The following is a 16,728-nucleotide window of genomic DNA, read 5'->3' as shown; positions in this document are numbered from 1 at the left end:
GTGGTACACAATCATGAAGTGGAACGACATTTATTGGATATTTCAAACTTTTTTAACAAATCAAAAACTGAAAAATTGGGCGTGCAAAATTATTCAGCCCCTTTACTTTCAGTGAAGCAAACTCTCTCCAGAAGTTCAGTGAGGATCTCTGAATGATCCAATGTTGACCTAAATGACTAATGATGATAAATACAATCCACCTGTGTGTAATCAAGTCTCCGTATAAATGCACCTGAACTGTGATAGTCTCAGAGGTCCGTTAAAAGCGCAGAGAGCATCATGAAGAACAAGGAACACACCAGGCAGGTCCGAAATACTGTTGTGAAGAAGTTTAAAGCCGGATTTGGATACAAAAAGATTTCCCAAGCTTTAAACATCCCAAGGAGCACTGTGCAAGCGATAATATTGAAATGGAAGGAGTATCAGACCACTGCAAATCTACCAAGACCTGGCCGTCCCTCTAAACTTTCAGCTCATACAAGGAGAAGACTGATCAGAGATGCAGCCAAGAGGCCCATGATCAGTCTGGATGAACTGCAGAGATCTACAGCTGAGGTGGGAGACTCTGTCCATAGGACAACAATCAGTCATATATTGCACAAATCTGGCCTTTATGGAAGAGTGGTAAGAAGAAAGCCATTTCTTAAAGATATCCATAAAAAGTGTCGTTTAAAGTTTGCCACAAGCCACCTGGGAGACACACCAAACATGTGGAAGAAGGTGCTCTGGTCAGATGAAACCAAAATGGAACTTTTTGGCAACAATGCAAAACGTTATGTTTGGCGTAAAAGCAACACAGCTGAACACACCATCCCCACTGTCAAACATGGTGGTGGCAGCATCATGGTTTGGGCCTGCTTTTCTTCAGCAGGGACAGGGAAGATGGTTAAAATTGATGGGAAGATGGATGGAGCCAAATACAGGACCATTCTGGAAGAAAACCTGATGGAGTCTGCAAAAGACCTGAGACTGGGACGGAGATTTGTCTTCCAACAAGACAATGATCCAAAACATAAAGCAAAATCTACAATGGAATGGTTCAAAAATAAACATATCCAGGTGTTAGAATGGCCAAGTCAAAGTCCAGACCTGAATCCAATCGAGAATCTGTGGAAAGAACTGAAAACTGCTGTTCACAAATGCTCTCCATCCAACCTCACTGAGCTTGAGCTGTTTTGCAAGGAGGAATGGGAAAAATGTCAGTCTCTCGATGTGCAAAACTGATAGAGACATATCCCAAGCGACTTACAGCTGTAATCGCAGCAAAAGGTGGCGCTACAAAGTATTAACTTAAGGGGGCTGAATAATTTTGCACGCCCAATTTTTCAGGTTTTGATTTGTTAAAAAAGTTTGAAATATCCAATAAATGTCGTTCCACTTCATGATTGTGTCCCACTTGTTGTTGATTCTTCACAAAAAAATACAGTTTTATATCTTTATGTTTGAAGCCTGAAATGTGGCAAAAGGTCGCAAAGTTCAAGGGGGCCGAATACTTTCGCAAGGCACTGTATATAAGAGAGGGTGATGGTGAGGGTGAGTGGTGTACAATGTGCCCTTTGAGAACAGCTGCCATTCCAGAGTGAAGTGTTTATGGTTTCCATACTCACCTGGTGGACCGCGGACTGGATCCGGACTCTGGACGGGGGTCAATACGGACCGCACGCCCCGAGTAAAAAATAAATAATTAACACTTTCTATGTTTTGGGCATCACACATAAGACATTGAAGAACGCATACAACTGCAGGAAATTAGCTTTAAAACGGCAACATTTTCTCTCCGCCAACAAGAGGGCTGTGCAGTTTGGGGGCGCATGGGTTGCGAGGTGGGGGTTTGTTACTACGCCAATAAATTACATTATCCATCAGGACCTTTGCCACCTCGGAAATATGTATGACCAGAACTTCTCAAATAGTACTTGAGTACCCTGGTTTATGGTATACTTGACTATGTAGCAACTGAGAGATAGGGTTTTGGCACAGTATTTCTCCATTTGTAGGGTACTAAAGACCTTATAACCAAGAATACTCCAAAGCCTATGAGGCTTCCAGCTAGGAAACAGATTGGTTTTCAGCAGAAGACAGAAAATAGTGTGTCAAATGCATCGAACTACTGCTTTTCATACTCCATCAGAAAAGGGAAAAATGGTGGGGGGGACAGCCTCTATTTTTACTAATGCCATCAGCTGTAAGGACATTTCGTTGGCAACTTCGTTTGATGCTATACTTCTTAAATGTCAGCCACCAGTGCTTGCCATAACCCTGTATAGGCCACCAAAACACTGCCTCACTTTCTTTACAGATTTCTCTAAACTATTGTCTATTTGTCCTTGAGAGCTATGATCAAATCATTGTTTTGGGTGATTTTAATATTCATGTTGACAAAGAGACTGACTCCAAGGCCATTGAATTGATGAATCTTTTGAGCTCTATGGACTGTATCCAACATGTTACTGGGCCCACTAAAAACCACAGCCATACTCTGGACCTGGTTATTACCAAGGGGCTTTCTATTGACATATCCTCTATTGTTGATGTCGCTTTATCAGATCACCACAGTGGATTGTTTTACTACCCTGTTGACCATAGCACAGGGTAATATTAAACACATTATTAAGAAACGCTATTTAAAAACTCTGAAGTTGCTCCAGATTTCATTGAGTGCATGAACAATACTCCATCACCTATTCTGCAGTCCTCCTGTAGGATTTAGGTGACAACTTTGATAGGAAATGAAGGGCAACCATTGATGCTAGAGCTCCAGTAAGGATGAAAAAGGACACATCCAAACGGACAGCCTCTTGGCAGCGTTATCAGAAAGCCCAGCGTTGCATTTCACTGCTACACAGACGATACACAACTTTACATTTCTGTGGCACCAAAGGATTTTAGCTCCAAAGATATATTGTTAGACTGTATTAGTGATTTAAAGACTTGGCTGGCTCACAACTTCAGCTAACCTCCAGCTAAGTCAAGACCGAGCTACTTATTGTTGGAGCCAAAGCATACAGAGAGAATCTGGCCGCACATTTTAATTTCATGGGCAATAAAGATAAAACACCAGGTAAAAAACCTAGGCGCCATTTTAAATTCTGAACTCAATTTCAAATCACACATTAGGAATGTGACCAAAATAGCTTTTTACCACCTGAGGAACATTGCCAAGGTGCGGCCGTTTCTCTCGCAGGCTAATACATAAAGATTCATCCATGCTTTTATTACAAGCAGGCTTTACTTCTGTAATGCTCTCCTGTCTAGTCTGCCCAAGAAAGCCATTGGTCAACAGCTAAACATACAGAACGCTGCAGCACGGGTACTGACCATGACCAGAGGGAGAGCACATATTACACAGGTTTTAAGGCCTCTGCACTGGCTCCCTATGAGTTTTAGAATTAATGTTAAGATTCTTCTATTGGTTTTTAAATCAATCCATGATTGTGCACCCCAATACATGTCAGACATGCTTTTAAGTTATGTTCCCAGTAGGTTCCTCAGGTTCTCTGACACTGGCCTTTTAACTATCCCAACGCCTAGGACCAAGAGGCATGGAGAGGCAGCCTTCAGTTATTATGCCCCCAGCCTCTGGAATAGCCTGCCAGAGAATCCACGGGGGGCCAAAACTGTGGACATATTCAAAAGAGATCTTAAAACACCTTTTTAGCATTGCTTTTCCTTAGTGTGCTTTATAGTGTTTCAGTTTTCATTGATATTCTTTCTGTTTTTATCCTCTTGTGTAGTAAATATTTCAGTTTTTATTTTCATTGTTTTTATTTGTTTTCTTCCTGTGAAGCACATTGCGTTGCATTCCATGACGGAAATGTGCTGTATAAATAAAGCTTGATTGGATTTGACATCACACACTCTCTCTGACCCGCTGACTTAGTAGAACTCTCTAGAGCGAAAACAGTCAAAACAACAGCAACTATTAAATACATGAAATTAATGAAAACAATAACTTCAAACAAATACATTTCTTAGTGCATATTTTCAAATCAAACATGATCGTGCATTTTTCTAAAAGAAAATCATCATTCCATGTCAATTATTTTTTAGAGCAAAATTAAGCTACCTTACACAATCTTAGAGTGGTATTATCATAGAGCAGTACTATGACCTTGTGGGATAGTCCCTCGTTCCCAAATAATGAAAAACACATGATCAATCTTTCTACATTTACTGTACTTTTATAATGGGAGAATCGGAAGAAACATTACCCCATATCAAATGACTTGATGGACACACACTATACCCACATTCCCAAAATAAACCACCTGATAGAGAAGTACTGAGATGAAGAGAAGGAGGAGAAGAAGGAGGGTAGGAATGGACTGTCTGTATCCATGGAGATCAGCTTTAACCACTCTGGCATGTTCTCTCAGTAGGGCTTTCTCTGAACAGGAGAGATACAGTACACACACAATGAGCAGGGAAGTCTTTCTCTCTTCCTCTCACCCACACGTATACAGTCATGTTGGGTTGTCACGATACCAGTATTGCGATACTACAATACCTGATTCTCCATGGCAAAAAGGAAAACACAAAGCAGACAACTTTATGTAAAATATTGTGTGTTATAGCTTGCTAAATAAACATGTGATTCTGGGCGACAACATAAGGCTGCTTGTTTCCAACATTAGGACTGTTTTCCACCAGGACATTTAGTCTGCTTCATGTTTTGTTTCCTTTCCACGATACCTCGGAGTATCGCAATGCTGGTATCGTGACAACCCTACATTCATTCTACACACACATCACAACTGCTGCTACCAAACAGCTTAAACACTTCTCCCTCCTTCTCCAATACACATGTAAATATCGGACTATATAGTTTGCCTTCCGGTATTATACTTATGCTAAAATGTTTATTGTATTCTACTGCCATTTACTTTATGTTCATATTCTTATATTCTATTATTTCTTATGGTTGTTGCATTGTCGAGACGAAATCTGCGAGTAAGCATTTCATTTGATGATGTATACCATGTGTATCCCGTATATATGACCGATAACACTTGAAACGCACACACCCGCGTTATGTATGAAGATGTACCCACCTTGTTTGCTGCTCTTGCTGTGAAAGAAAAACAGTAAATGTTCAAAAGGTTATCCTAGCAAGCAAACGACAATTAGCAATATCTCAATTGGGTGAACTCGTTAACAAACTTAACCTGGCAATGACTAAAAGGTAAAGGACAGAGTCGTGGTGAACGAGAGACGCTCACCTGAGCTCAGGCGGGGTAGCATCACACACAAAGTGGCCACCATGACCAGGATGAATCCACAGCCAAAGAACAACCACAGCAAGTTCCAACTGTCAACCTCTGATAAAACACAACATCCAAAGTTTTATCAGTCAATGCAGTTTTTGTGGCATGTTCTCCTCTCAAAGCACACTACAGTATTGTATGTATTGGGGCTGCCATCAAGTGGCCATGAATTGGTGCTGCATGCATATGAATTGGTGTTTGGATCAATATCCTCTGAAGACTATATAGACGGAGTATACAAAACCTTAAGAACACCTGCTTGACATAGCTTTGACCTGGATTCACCCGGTCAGCCTATGATCCCTTATTGATGTCACTTGTTAAATCCACATCAAATCAGTGTAGATGAAGGGGGTGAGACAGGTTAAAGAAGGATTTTTAAGCCTTTTAAGCCTTGAGACAATTTAGACATGGATTATGTATGTGTGCCATTCAGAGGGTGAATGGGCAAGGCAAAAAATGTAAGTGCCTTTGAACGTGGTATGTTAGTAGGTGCCAGGCACACCGGTTTGTGTGAACATCTGTAATGGTGCTATGTTTTTCATGCTCAACAGTTTCCCGTATGTATCAAGAATGGTCGACCACCCAAAGGACATCCAGGCAACTTGACTCAATTGTGTACAGTTGAAGTCGGAGGTTTACATACACCTTAGCCAAATACATTTAAACTCAGTTTTTCACAATTCCTGACATTTAATCCCAATAAAAATTCCCTGTCTTAGGTCAGTTAGGATCACCACTTCATTTTAAGAATGTGAAATGTCAGAATAATAATAGAGATAATGATTTCTTTCAGCTTTTTTTTCTTTCATCACATTCCCAGTGGTCAGAAGTTTACATACACTCAATTAGTATTTGGTAGCATTGCCTTTAAATTGTTTAACTTGGGTCAAACGTTTCGGGTAGCCTTCCACAAGCTTCCCGCAATAAGTAGGGTGAAGTTTGGCCCATTCCTCCTGACAGTGTAACTGAGTCAGGTTTGTAGGCCTCCTTGCTCGCTCACACTTTTTCATTTCTGCCCACAAATTTGATATAGGATTGATGTCAGGGCTTTGTGTTGGCCACTCCAATACCTTGACTTTGTTGTCCTTAAACCATTTTGCCACAACTTTGGAAGTATGCTTGGGGTCATTGTCTATTTGGAAGAACCATTTACAACCAAGCTTTAACTTCCTGACTGATGTCTTGAGATGTTGCTTCAATATATCCACATAATTTTCCTGCCTCATGATGACATTTAGTTTGTGAAGTGCACAAGCCCATTCTGCAGCAAAGCACCCCCACAACATAATGCTGTCACCCCCGTGCTTCACGGTTGGGATTGTGTTCTTCGGCTTGCAAGCCTCCCCCTTTTTCCTCCAAACATAACGATGGTCTCCATGGCCATTTTTGTTTGCTCAGACCAGAGGACATTTCTCCAAAGAGTACAGTATTTGTCCCCATGTGCGGTAGCAAACCGTAGTCTGGCTTTTTATGGCGGTTTTGGAGCAGTGGCTTCTTCCTTGCTGAGTGGCCTTTATAGTTATATCAATATAGGACTCGTTTTACTGAGGATATAGATACCTTTGTAAATGTTTCCTCCAGCATCTTCACAAGGTCCTTTGCTGTTGTTCTGGGATTGATTTGCACTTTTCGCACCAAAGTACGTTCATCTCTCCTTCCCGAGAGGTATGACGGCTGCATGGTCCCATGGTGTTTATACTTGCATACTATTGTTTGTACAGATGAACGTGGTACCTTCAGGCATTTGGAAATTGCTCCCAAGGATGAACCAGACTTGCAGAGGTCTACAATTTTTGTTTTTCTGAGATCCTTGCTGTTTTAAAAGTTAAGAGGCAGTGAGTTTGAAGGTAGGCCTTGAAATATATCCACAGGTACACCTCCAATTGAAGTCAATTAACCAAATTGAAGCGTCTAAAGCCATGACATAATTTTCTGGAATTTTTTAAGCTGTTTAAAGGCACAGTCAAAACTTAGTGTATGTAAACTTCTGACCCACTGGAATTGTGATACAGTGTAAACAATTGTTGGAAAAATTACTTGTGTCATGCACAAAGTAGATGTCCTAATCGACTTGCCAAAACTATAGTTTGTTAACAAGAAATTTGTGGAGTGGTAGAAAAACGAGTTTTAATGACTCCAACCTAAGTGTATGTAAACTTAAGACTTCAACTGTATATTTAAAATATGCTTCTGTAAATCTGCAGAAATTTGTATGAACACATACTGTATCACTGTACGTAATCAGACTGGGTTGTAAGGTACTCAGCTGTGGCTGAGAAAACGACCTTTACTTGAAGACTTCGCGAGAAGTTCCTAAACCACCTAACCTGTGACGATGAGGGTGAAACTCTTGCGGATGGGCATGCGCAGGGAGCTGTGAGACACCCTGCAGAAGTACTTGGAGCCCGAGTCATGCAGGGAAGCGTGGAGCAGGAAGAAGGCCGACAGAGAGTAGGTCCCGTCCTGGTGGTGGCGGTGGCTGGAGTACAGGACAGTGTCCAGCTTCTCTGGTAGGAGGCCTCCACCTCCACCACTGGGCTCCCTGAACCACTCCATCTCCACGTCCAGGGGGTAGTAGCCCTCTGCCTCACACACCACCTTCTGCTTCTCCGTTTCCACCAAGGAGATGACAGAGTCCACGTTCAAGGACACGCGAGGAGGCTCTGAGGGACCATGTCAGAAATGACTGGCATTACAATGAGGATGTTGGCGGTATATACCAGGTGATCAAAATGGCTAGTCTATGACACCTTTAATTGGTTGTTATGGTTATCATGTCATAGATATGTACATATTCATACATGTGTATACCATATCAGGTAGTGATAATAAAAGTCATTTGTTTATCCTTTCAATTTTCAATGATAGCGCAAATGAGTGAGCAAAGTTTCAACAATTAAATGTATCTGCCTCATGTCCCGTGACCCCTAACCCTTCCACCTTACCCATGATGTGCAGAGCGATTTCATGGCTGCCAAACAGCGGAGGCACCGAGACAAGGCAGACATATGTCCCCTCGCTGCTCTGCTTGGTGAGGGGGAGCGTCAGGGATGCGTCGCCCCTACCGATGCCCTTAAGCTCCACCCCACCCCCCTCCCTTTGGCCCGAGCGTCTGGAGTGGCTGAAGAGCGTGGTCCGTTCGCCGCGTCGTTGCAAACGCCATTCCACTGTCAGGTCGACTGCCTTGTGGTCCACGTCAAACTGACAGTGCAGGCTCGGTTGCTTCATTAGGCCCACCCACACAGAGGGAGTGCGGGTGAAGACTAGCATCGCAGCTACACACAGACACAGGTCACAGCCAAGGCAGGGCAGGAAGGGGGGCATGGGTTGCAGAGGAGGGAGAGGGAGGAATTTGGGAAAAAAAAGGGAGGTTATAGCTAGGGACTTATTCTGTTGTGTGTGACATAGACATACTGCACAGAACGTGACTCAGACTTTCAGGAGAGAGGAGTATTTTACAATTTACATGAAAATGTAACTCACACATAGATCATAACTCAAGATAACGACCGCCTAAAGTAAATAAACAAGGGTAAAAAAGGAAACACTGACCCCAGGAGGTTGGCGGTGAGGAATAGGTGGAATGGTATCAAATACGTCAAACACATGGTTTCATGTGTTGGATGCCATTCCATTAGCTCCGTTCCAGCCATTATTATGTGCCGTCTTCCCCTCAGCCGCCTCCACTGACACACGCTACAGACTAGAGCAGTGCTTCCCAATCCTGTTTCAGGGGACACCAAGGGGTGTACATATTTTTTTTGTTGCCCTATTACTAACACAGTTGATTCAAATAATCAATTTATCAAGCATTTGATTAGAATCAGGTGTTAGGGCTAGGCTCAAAACTCAAATGACCAGGAATGGGAAGCACTGGACCAGAGTGCAGACTACATCTACTGCAGGGGTGTCAAACTCATTCCACAGAGGGCCGAGTGTCTGCAGGTTTTTGGTTCATCCTTTAAATTAAGACCTAGACAACTAGGTGAGGGGAGTTCCTTGCTAATGAGTGACCTTAATTCATCAATCAAGTTTTGGGCTCCCAAGTGGCGCAGCGGTCTAGCACATCTCAGTGCTAGAGGCGTCACTACAGACCCTGGTTCGATTCCAGGCTTTTTCACAACCGGCCCGTGATTGGGAGTCCCATAGGGAGGTGCACAATTGGCCCAGCGTCGTCCGGGTTAGGGTTTGGCCGTCATTGTAATTAAGAATTTATTCTTAACTGACCATAAAAGGGTTTTAAAATAAAAGAGTTCAGACAAAACTCGTAGACACTCGGCCCTCCATGGAATGAGTTTGACATGAGATCTACTGCACAACAAACAGACGGAATCAAAAGTTTGAATTACTTGAGGTGGTTAGCATCTCTCTGTCTGCGATGGCGGGCCAGTTGCGGTAGTCTGCCTGGCCAGGTGTGGGTGTGGCAGGGGTATGTCTGAGGAAGCTGGTGATGACGAAGTGGCCGTCGGTGTGCCGTAAGGTGCTGGTGAACCAGATGTCGTGATCCTGGGCTCCTAAACCTGGCCAACGCATCTGGATACCCTCTGTGCTGTACCTGCGGATCTCACACTGCAGCTGGTGCTCCACTACTGCTCCTTCAATGTACTTCCTCATGTCCACCTTAGAGCCTGAACACACACAGTTTGAAGAGCACCTCTCAGTGTTGAAACACCAAACACCAGCGTAGAAAACATAACCAAATCTGACATTTGTTTAGCTGTTTCTCTCATTCACCTGTAACAAGGAAGGTGATGGCATTAGGGTTCAATGCACTGTCCCCTGGATGGCCAAACTGCAGCCCAGCGTTTCTGTGTTGATACTGGGTTTCAGCATGTCCCTCATCATTGAACTTTACAAGTTCATCCACCAGCATACAAGGCAGCCAAGGCACCTGTTGTAAAGACTGGATGCCTGGCACCTCTGTCAAATAGATGAATAAGTAGAATAATCACAATGAGTTTAAAATGTAACTTCAGCTTTAAAAATCAATCATCATTGGAGGCTAACAAATAGTCCATTCATAAGAACTCTGAATGATCACAGCACGCGTGAAACCGTCTGGGGAATGAAAAATACTCGCAAAAATAGTTCACAGGGTAGCCTACCTGCACAGAGAAATAAACAGATAACAATATTGACGTTTAAACGCATAATGTTACAAAACTGTCTTCCGGAGATGTCTTTCCCTGTGCCATTCGACTCCACAGAACTTTCACTTTCATTTCGGCAATTTGACTCAAGTGAAAAAAAATAGAATCTGCTCGTGCAGCTGCATGTAAGACAAGTTAACGTTAGATTTTTTACAATGGCTTGTAATAGTAAACTAAATATCATCAGATAATATGTGAATGAGGAAGAAACTGTTACAAAATGCAACTAAACATACACCCCCCCCCCCCCCATACATCCATACCATGAGTGGCGCTGTAAAGTCACGAAAATACATTTCGTCGCTCTTCAATAAAAAAAATCCCGCCCACGTGACGTTGATGCAGAAGTAAGACGAGTTGTTTTGAATGGTCGAAAAAAAAAAAGTTCAACACGTTTATTTGATTGGTTTCTTGTCATATCGCCTTGGAAAGTAAGTATATATTTAAATCTATTAACTTGTCTCCTTTTATTATAAATCAGTATACTAATTAAATGAACAAAAATGTGCACGTGTTCTTCGTTGTAGTTGGCTTGGCGTGCTGTTGGGTCCGGCGTGGATGACAAGGTGCACATTGAAGACTGAACTGCGCCTCACCCAAACACAATGATGACTCAAGGTAGCTATGATATTTAAGTTGAATGCTTGTGCTTTGTTTATAGCTATAAACATGTTAGCTGTGTAACTAGCGAGCTGACACTGACACACATTATTTACTGTCAGTGGTACCTGTAGTGAAATGTGTAGCGATGTGTTGGGGTTAAACCATTTGAATCACTTTTTGACAGGACGGACACCTTTCGATTTGAACTAAACCTTTCATACATATTTGCCCATTTGTACAAGTGTCCTTGTTACAGCCATATTATAAACTTGATTTCTTTTTAAAGCCCTTATCCACACACAATACCATATAATGACAAAGCAAAAAAAGCCTTATAGAAATGTTTGCAAATGTATTACAAATAAGAAACTGATTACATTTACATAAGTATTCAGACACTTTACTCAGTACTTTGTTGAAGCACCTTTGGCAGCGATTACAGCCTTGAGTCTTCTTGGGTATGATGCTACAAGCTTGGCTTCTCTGCAGATCCTCTCAATCTCTGTCAGGCTGGATGGGGAGCGTTGCTGCACAGCTATTTTCAGGTCTCTCCAGAGACTTTAGATCAGGTTCAAGTCCAGGTGCGACTGCACTTGAAGAAACTTTCAAAGTTATTGAAATGTTCTGGATTGACTGACTTTCATGTCTTAAAGTAATGATGTACTGCCATTTCCCTTTGTTTATTTGAGCTGTTCTTGTCATAATATGGACTTGGTATTTTACCAAATAGAGCTAGTTCTGTGTACCACCCTTACCTTGTAACAACAACTGATTGGCTCAAATGCATTAAGAAGGAAAAAAAATCCACAAATGAACTTTTAACAAGGCACACCAGTTAATTTCAATGCATTCCAGGTGACTACCTCATTAAGCTGGTTGAGAGAATGCCAAGCGCTGTCACGGCAAATGGTGGCTACTCTGAAGAACCTCAAATAAACCATTTTGATTTGTTTAACACTTTTTTGGTTACTACATGATTCCATGTGTTATTTCAATGTAGAAAATAGTAAAAATAAAGAAAAACCCTTGAATGAGTAGGTGTCAACTTTTGACTGGTACTGTATGTTGTACCTTAGACCCTATTTTACATAATCTGGAGGTTGTCTTTTGACTGCCGTAGGTTGAGACACAACATGCTCTTGAATACAGAGTGGGCGTCATGTTTTGGCTGATAAATGTACTAAGTTAAAATTTCAACTTTCAAATGGTACCACAAAGATGGTTGGGAGTCCACACATAAGAGAATGTTGACTTGAATGGGAATAAAGGACTGTTTTAAATTACTGTTACTCATCATAGATAATAGAATAGATGTGACCATTTAAAAGGTGCCACACATACTTTTTATTTTAAAAAACTGCATTGTAATTGAATTTTTTTTCCATAATATCAGCAGTAATAGTGGAATGATGGTGTGTCACAGTATTACCTACCTTCCAGTGTTGTGATATTCACCTATTGATTTCTTCTACCGGAGAGGCATCCAATGTCAAAATGGGAAAGCTGTTTTGACTTTGTTATCTAGTGGAAATCGTGTCATGTGGCCAATGTAGAAATCACTCTGTCATTTTTTGGTTGCTAATATTCTACACTGTTGCTCAATTAAAAAAAAAAAAAGCACTGAAATAGTGTAGGGAATCATTGTACCATCTAAATCGTGTGAAATTTCGAATAGAAAAATATTGTTTCTACATCTGTTTGAAGCTGGTGGACCAAAACCTAAAGTAAAAGGCTCAAGGGCAAGTCTCTGCCATGTTACGGGGAAATGGGATGCGGTGGAGGGGGAGATTTTGTTTTCAATGCAGCTTAGTGCCGTTGCAATTCACCTAGCTTCCACATGGGGGGAGAAATTATAGGCGTAACGCCTTTCAGTTGACATTCGAATATGGGCGGATCAGCGGACATCTTTTGTGGTGGTAAGTTGAAGGTCAAATTTCAATGGTCTGAAGAATAGGTCCATTCTATTTCTATGATTGAAATGACACACACCCTGTATCCAAGAACATGTCTCAACGGAAGCTTGCAACCCTATTTGTAAGCTTTAAAACAGTTGAGTTTGATATGATTTATATTTTCCGGTGATGAAGACATGGATGTCTTATGGTATAGTGGGGTATGCAAAATGGGTCAACTTTGAGCTCCTTTATCCCTGGAATGTTTTGTCATTCGGTTACATGTATACGAAGTAATACATTTTTTTTTAACAAAAGGGATGCTGTCAAAGTGATTAAATTCAAATGGATTTACCCTTGGCAACCTGGTTTCTGTACTGAACTAACTACTCTCTAGTCTACTCGTGTTCATTCGTTCTCACTGTTCTGCTTGTACTTTCAGATTCCTGGCTGAGCTGTGAGAAGACTGCCATTCTCCAGGGAGGCTTTCTGTTGGCCAACAGATTGTGCCAGCCAGCGTCACTCAGTGCCCTGCAGAAGGAGGACTGGAGTAAGGTTGGCCACCCAATTCTACAGGCTGTCAGAGAAATTTGTGGGCAGGAGCGTGGTAGCTGTCTGAGCAGTGTCCGCTGGAAGAAGAAAATCATCTGCGTCTTATGGAGCAAATTACTGGGGAAGGAGAGCGAAGAAGACATGGAAATCGGCTGGAGGGAGAATCCATTCTTCTCTCTGCAGAACAGCCTACCTGACATTAACCGCATAGTGCTGTTTGAGCTGGTCAAGTTGACAGGCTTCTCTCAGATCTACGCCCAGCTGCTGCTTTGCCTCCCATCGGCCCACCTGAGTGCAGAGCTGGGGGAGCTAGTTCAACACGTTACCCGAAACAGCACTGAGGAGGATGTCCGCGTCCTGCTGGAGGTGTGGTGGGAGCTGTGGAAGGGCAGGTGGGGAAGGCAAGAGGAGGACGACCTAGATAAGGTCTTTACTTACCGGTGGACCAGCCTCACCAACACCGCTGGCCTTTCACCTCAGGCTGCCAAGAGGTTCAAATCAGACCCAGAAACCTCAACATCATCATCGTCCACCACTGATGTGCTGTCCATTCTTTTTCATGCTCTGGAGGAGATGAAAGAGCATCTGAGCACCTCTGACCTTTGCTACCGTGCCCTATCCAACTGCCTCGACTCCCTCTACACCTCACATCTGATAGACCAAGCTATCATCCTCCCAGCTGAGGTACAACTTCAGAGCCTGACCAGTACGGTGACTGTCAGAAAGAGGCATGCTGGGATAGAGAAGTTTGACCTGGTCCAGGTGATAAGCGAGGCCCGCAGTGACCTGAAGGCAGCCCACACACCCTCTCTGTTTAAACCCTGTGGAATGACACTAATGCAAGCTCTGCAGACGGTCTCACAGCTCACTCAGGCCTGGGAGAAGAGAGGGCTGCTGGAGATGACAGACAGCGGGGACCCCAGTGACTTGACACGCCGTTTGAAAAACAGTCTGGCCAGAGTGCTCGAGTCCCTAGAGGAACGGTCCATGTCTGAGACCATGGATGAGGGTGAGCGGCAGACACTGAACAATGTGCAGAGCACTTTGAGAGGCTTGTTTGTCTCACTGTCCTTCCCCGACACAGAGAGAAACGCTGGGGAAATGGCCCACATTGCCGTAGCCATCATTAACCACCGCTTGGAGGGCTTCCAAGATTTCACTATGCTATTTGCCACTGAACTGAGCTGGTCCCTGAGCATGGAGGAGTGGATCAGCTGTCTGGAGAGAAACAAAAACGCATTCCAGCGAAAGGATATTGTCATGAAATTAGTCTCCACTCTCATTGCAAAGTGCCAAATGGATAGTGAAGTAGAGCACTGCAGAAAGCTGAAGGACATTATTGTGAACATTTTCGCAGAGCTCCCCTTAACTGAGAAAAACACAACATTAGCGGAAATGTTAACCTGCTCCAAGAGGGGTCTCCAGGGCTCTCTGCCCCTGGCTGTGATGGAGGGCTTTAGTGAGGAGCTCAACATGACGTTCAACTGCATCATCCAGGGTGGATCGGCGCAGAACAACCTCAGCTTGGCCGTGGCCGCCATAGCCCGCGTGGCCTTTCAGAACCCCGAGGCCACCCTGCGTCGGTGCTGCCATCTGGCGGTGGTGAACCATGGGGCCCACAGCCTCCTCTCCAACATACTCCAGCAGCTCTCAGGGCTGAGGGGCGGTGCCCCCGGTTGCACAGAGGGGACGGGCAGCTCTGCGGGGAGCTTACTGTGCAGCTGTCTTCAAGATACTGCCATGACTAAACTGTCCTCGGCTAAGGAGGAGGACCAGTTTCTGCACTTCCTGGTTGCACTTATGCAGCCGAGCATTTCGGAGAGCTTAGAGCGAGGCCAGAGTTTCCTGCACCCTGAAGAGGTTGTGTGTGCCTTCGTCCTGCCTCACCTCTCCCCCTCCTCTGGCTATAGCACCTGCAGCCTGGAGCTGTGCCTGCGTTTGCTCCACTCTGCCTTTTCTCTGGAATCCCAGGATCCATCTCCACACTGGGTCATGAACTGCTCCCCATTCCCCCTCCTCTACATCCTCTGCCAGATTCTGAACGAGGGCTGCAGGTGCTGGGAGCTTCCGGTAGAGGGCGCACCCTGTCACTTATCCACAGAGTCCAAGGAGATGCTCGTCACTGTGCTGACTGCACTGGGCAAGGTGGTGGGACGGGAGGTGGCCTCAGCCCCCAACACCTGGTCCAGAGCCCTCTTCTGGCTCTACAATAAAGTGGAGGCCCTGGACTGGACTGTTCGCTTCCATCTGAAGGTAGTGTGGGGGGATCACTTCAAAAACGAGGTGCCGTCCTCACTGTTGGCTGTGTGCGAGCTGCCGGAGCAGGAGTGGTCTGGCCTAAAGTTGGCCCAGTATGGGCAGGGCACAGGGCTGCTGGCGTGGATGGAGTGCTGTGCTCTCTCTGACGAGGTTCAGAACACCATGCTGACCTCTCTGGCTCTGGACCAGCACCGGCCCGACGATGTCAACATGTTCAGCAAAGGCCTGCTGGTGGCAGTGACACAGACCCTACCCTGGTGCACAGTCACCGAGTGGGGCAGGCTGCTGAGAGCAATGCGAGAGCTGCTCCGCTCAGGCCGGCTCCACGTGCCTTACTCACTGGAGTACGTGGACTTTCTCCCCCTGCTGGACCTGCGGCCGTTCTCCTGCGAGCTGCGTCTGTCCGTGCTACTGCTGCGTGTCCTCCAGCTGCTCTGCGGCTCCAGTTGCAAAGACTGGCTGCCCGGCCAGGGCTGGGCCCACGTGGGGCTGCTGTACGCCAGCGCCATGAGAGAGGTCATAGACTCCCTGAGGGGAAAGCTGTCGCCGTCTTCCTCCAACACCTCACCCAAAGACTCAAAGGTAGAGAGGGCAGCTACCACCACTGCCAGCCAGGAGGTGCTGTTTGTACTGAGCCAGCTCTTCTGTCATGTTCAGCACATTCAGGTGATGATGCCCGGCGGGCAGTGCGAGTCTCTGTTCCTGTGTGCCCTGGAGATCCTGACCCACTACGAGGCAGTGCTGGCCACACACCCCAGTAGCAGCTCCCACCTGGAGATCGAGAACACTCGCCACTTCTTCACCACTATCACAGACAACCTGGAGAGCGCCGAGATGAAGGCCGTGTTGCATCAGAAAATTGCTCAGCTGTCGTCTTCGGGTTGATGTACTTTTTTCAGACAGCATTTGAATGAGGGTTTATTGTTTCCAGCCTCAAATAAAAACGTGTTCTGACCTTGGGTTGAAAATACAATTATTTTTATTTTGAATACAAAAAATGACAAA

General features: G+C 44.5%; 2 protein-coding genes across 3 annotated transcripts; one reads left to right on the top strand and one right to left on the bottom strand.

Moving 5' to 3' along the window:
- Window positions 1-3,746: 3,746 nt before the first annotated feature.
- LOC110507516 (tapasin-related protein) lies at window positions 3,747-10,721 on the bottom strand. 2 transcript variants are annotated; one of them, XM_021587552.3, is made up of 8 exons: window positions 10,373-10,721; window positions 10,002-10,187; window positions 9,617-9,895; window positions 8,213-8,542; window positions 7,595-7,930; window positions 5,220-5,318; window positions 5,052-5,068; window positions 3,747-4,387 (listed from the first exon to the last, which is right to left on the bottom strand). In XM_021587552.3, exons 1-8 carry the CDS (start codon window positions 10,599-10,601, stop codon window positions 4,373-4,375), a joined length of 1,491 nt encoding a protein of 496 aa, XP_021443227.2. In that variant the 5' UTR covers window positions 10,602-10,721; the 3' UTR covers window positions 3,747-4,372. The 2 variants fall into 2 exon arrangements, with proteins under 2 accessions (XP_021443227.2, XP_021443228.2); XM_021587553.3 differs by lacking the exon at window positions 5,220-5,318.
- On the top strand, window positions 10,720-16,691 carry LOC110507513 (gem-associated protein 4-like). Its single transcript, XM_021587550.3, has 3 exons — window positions 10,720-10,848; window positions 10,945-11,035; window positions 13,355-16,691. The coding sequence occupies exons 2-3, from the start codon at window positions 11,023-11,025 to the stop codon at window positions 16,606-16,608; spliced, it is 3,267 nt and encodes a 1,088-aa protein (XP_021443225.3). The 5' UTR covers window positions 10,720-10,848; window positions 10,945-11,022; the 3' UTR covers window positions 16,609-16,691.
- The last annotated feature ends 37 nt before the right edge of the window (window positions 16,692-16,728 follow it).

The sequence above is a fragment of the Oncorhynchus mykiss genome, chromosome 27, assembly GCF_057628025.1.
Source record: "Oncorhynchus mykiss isolate SJ-2025 chromosome 27, ASM5762802v1, whole genome shotgun sequence".
Classification (NCBI taxonomy): Eukaryota; Metazoa; Chordata; class Actinopteri; order Salmoniformes; family Salmonidae; genus Oncorhynchus; species Oncorhynchus mykiss.
This window is presented reverse-complemented; position numbering and strand designations above follow the sequence as displayed.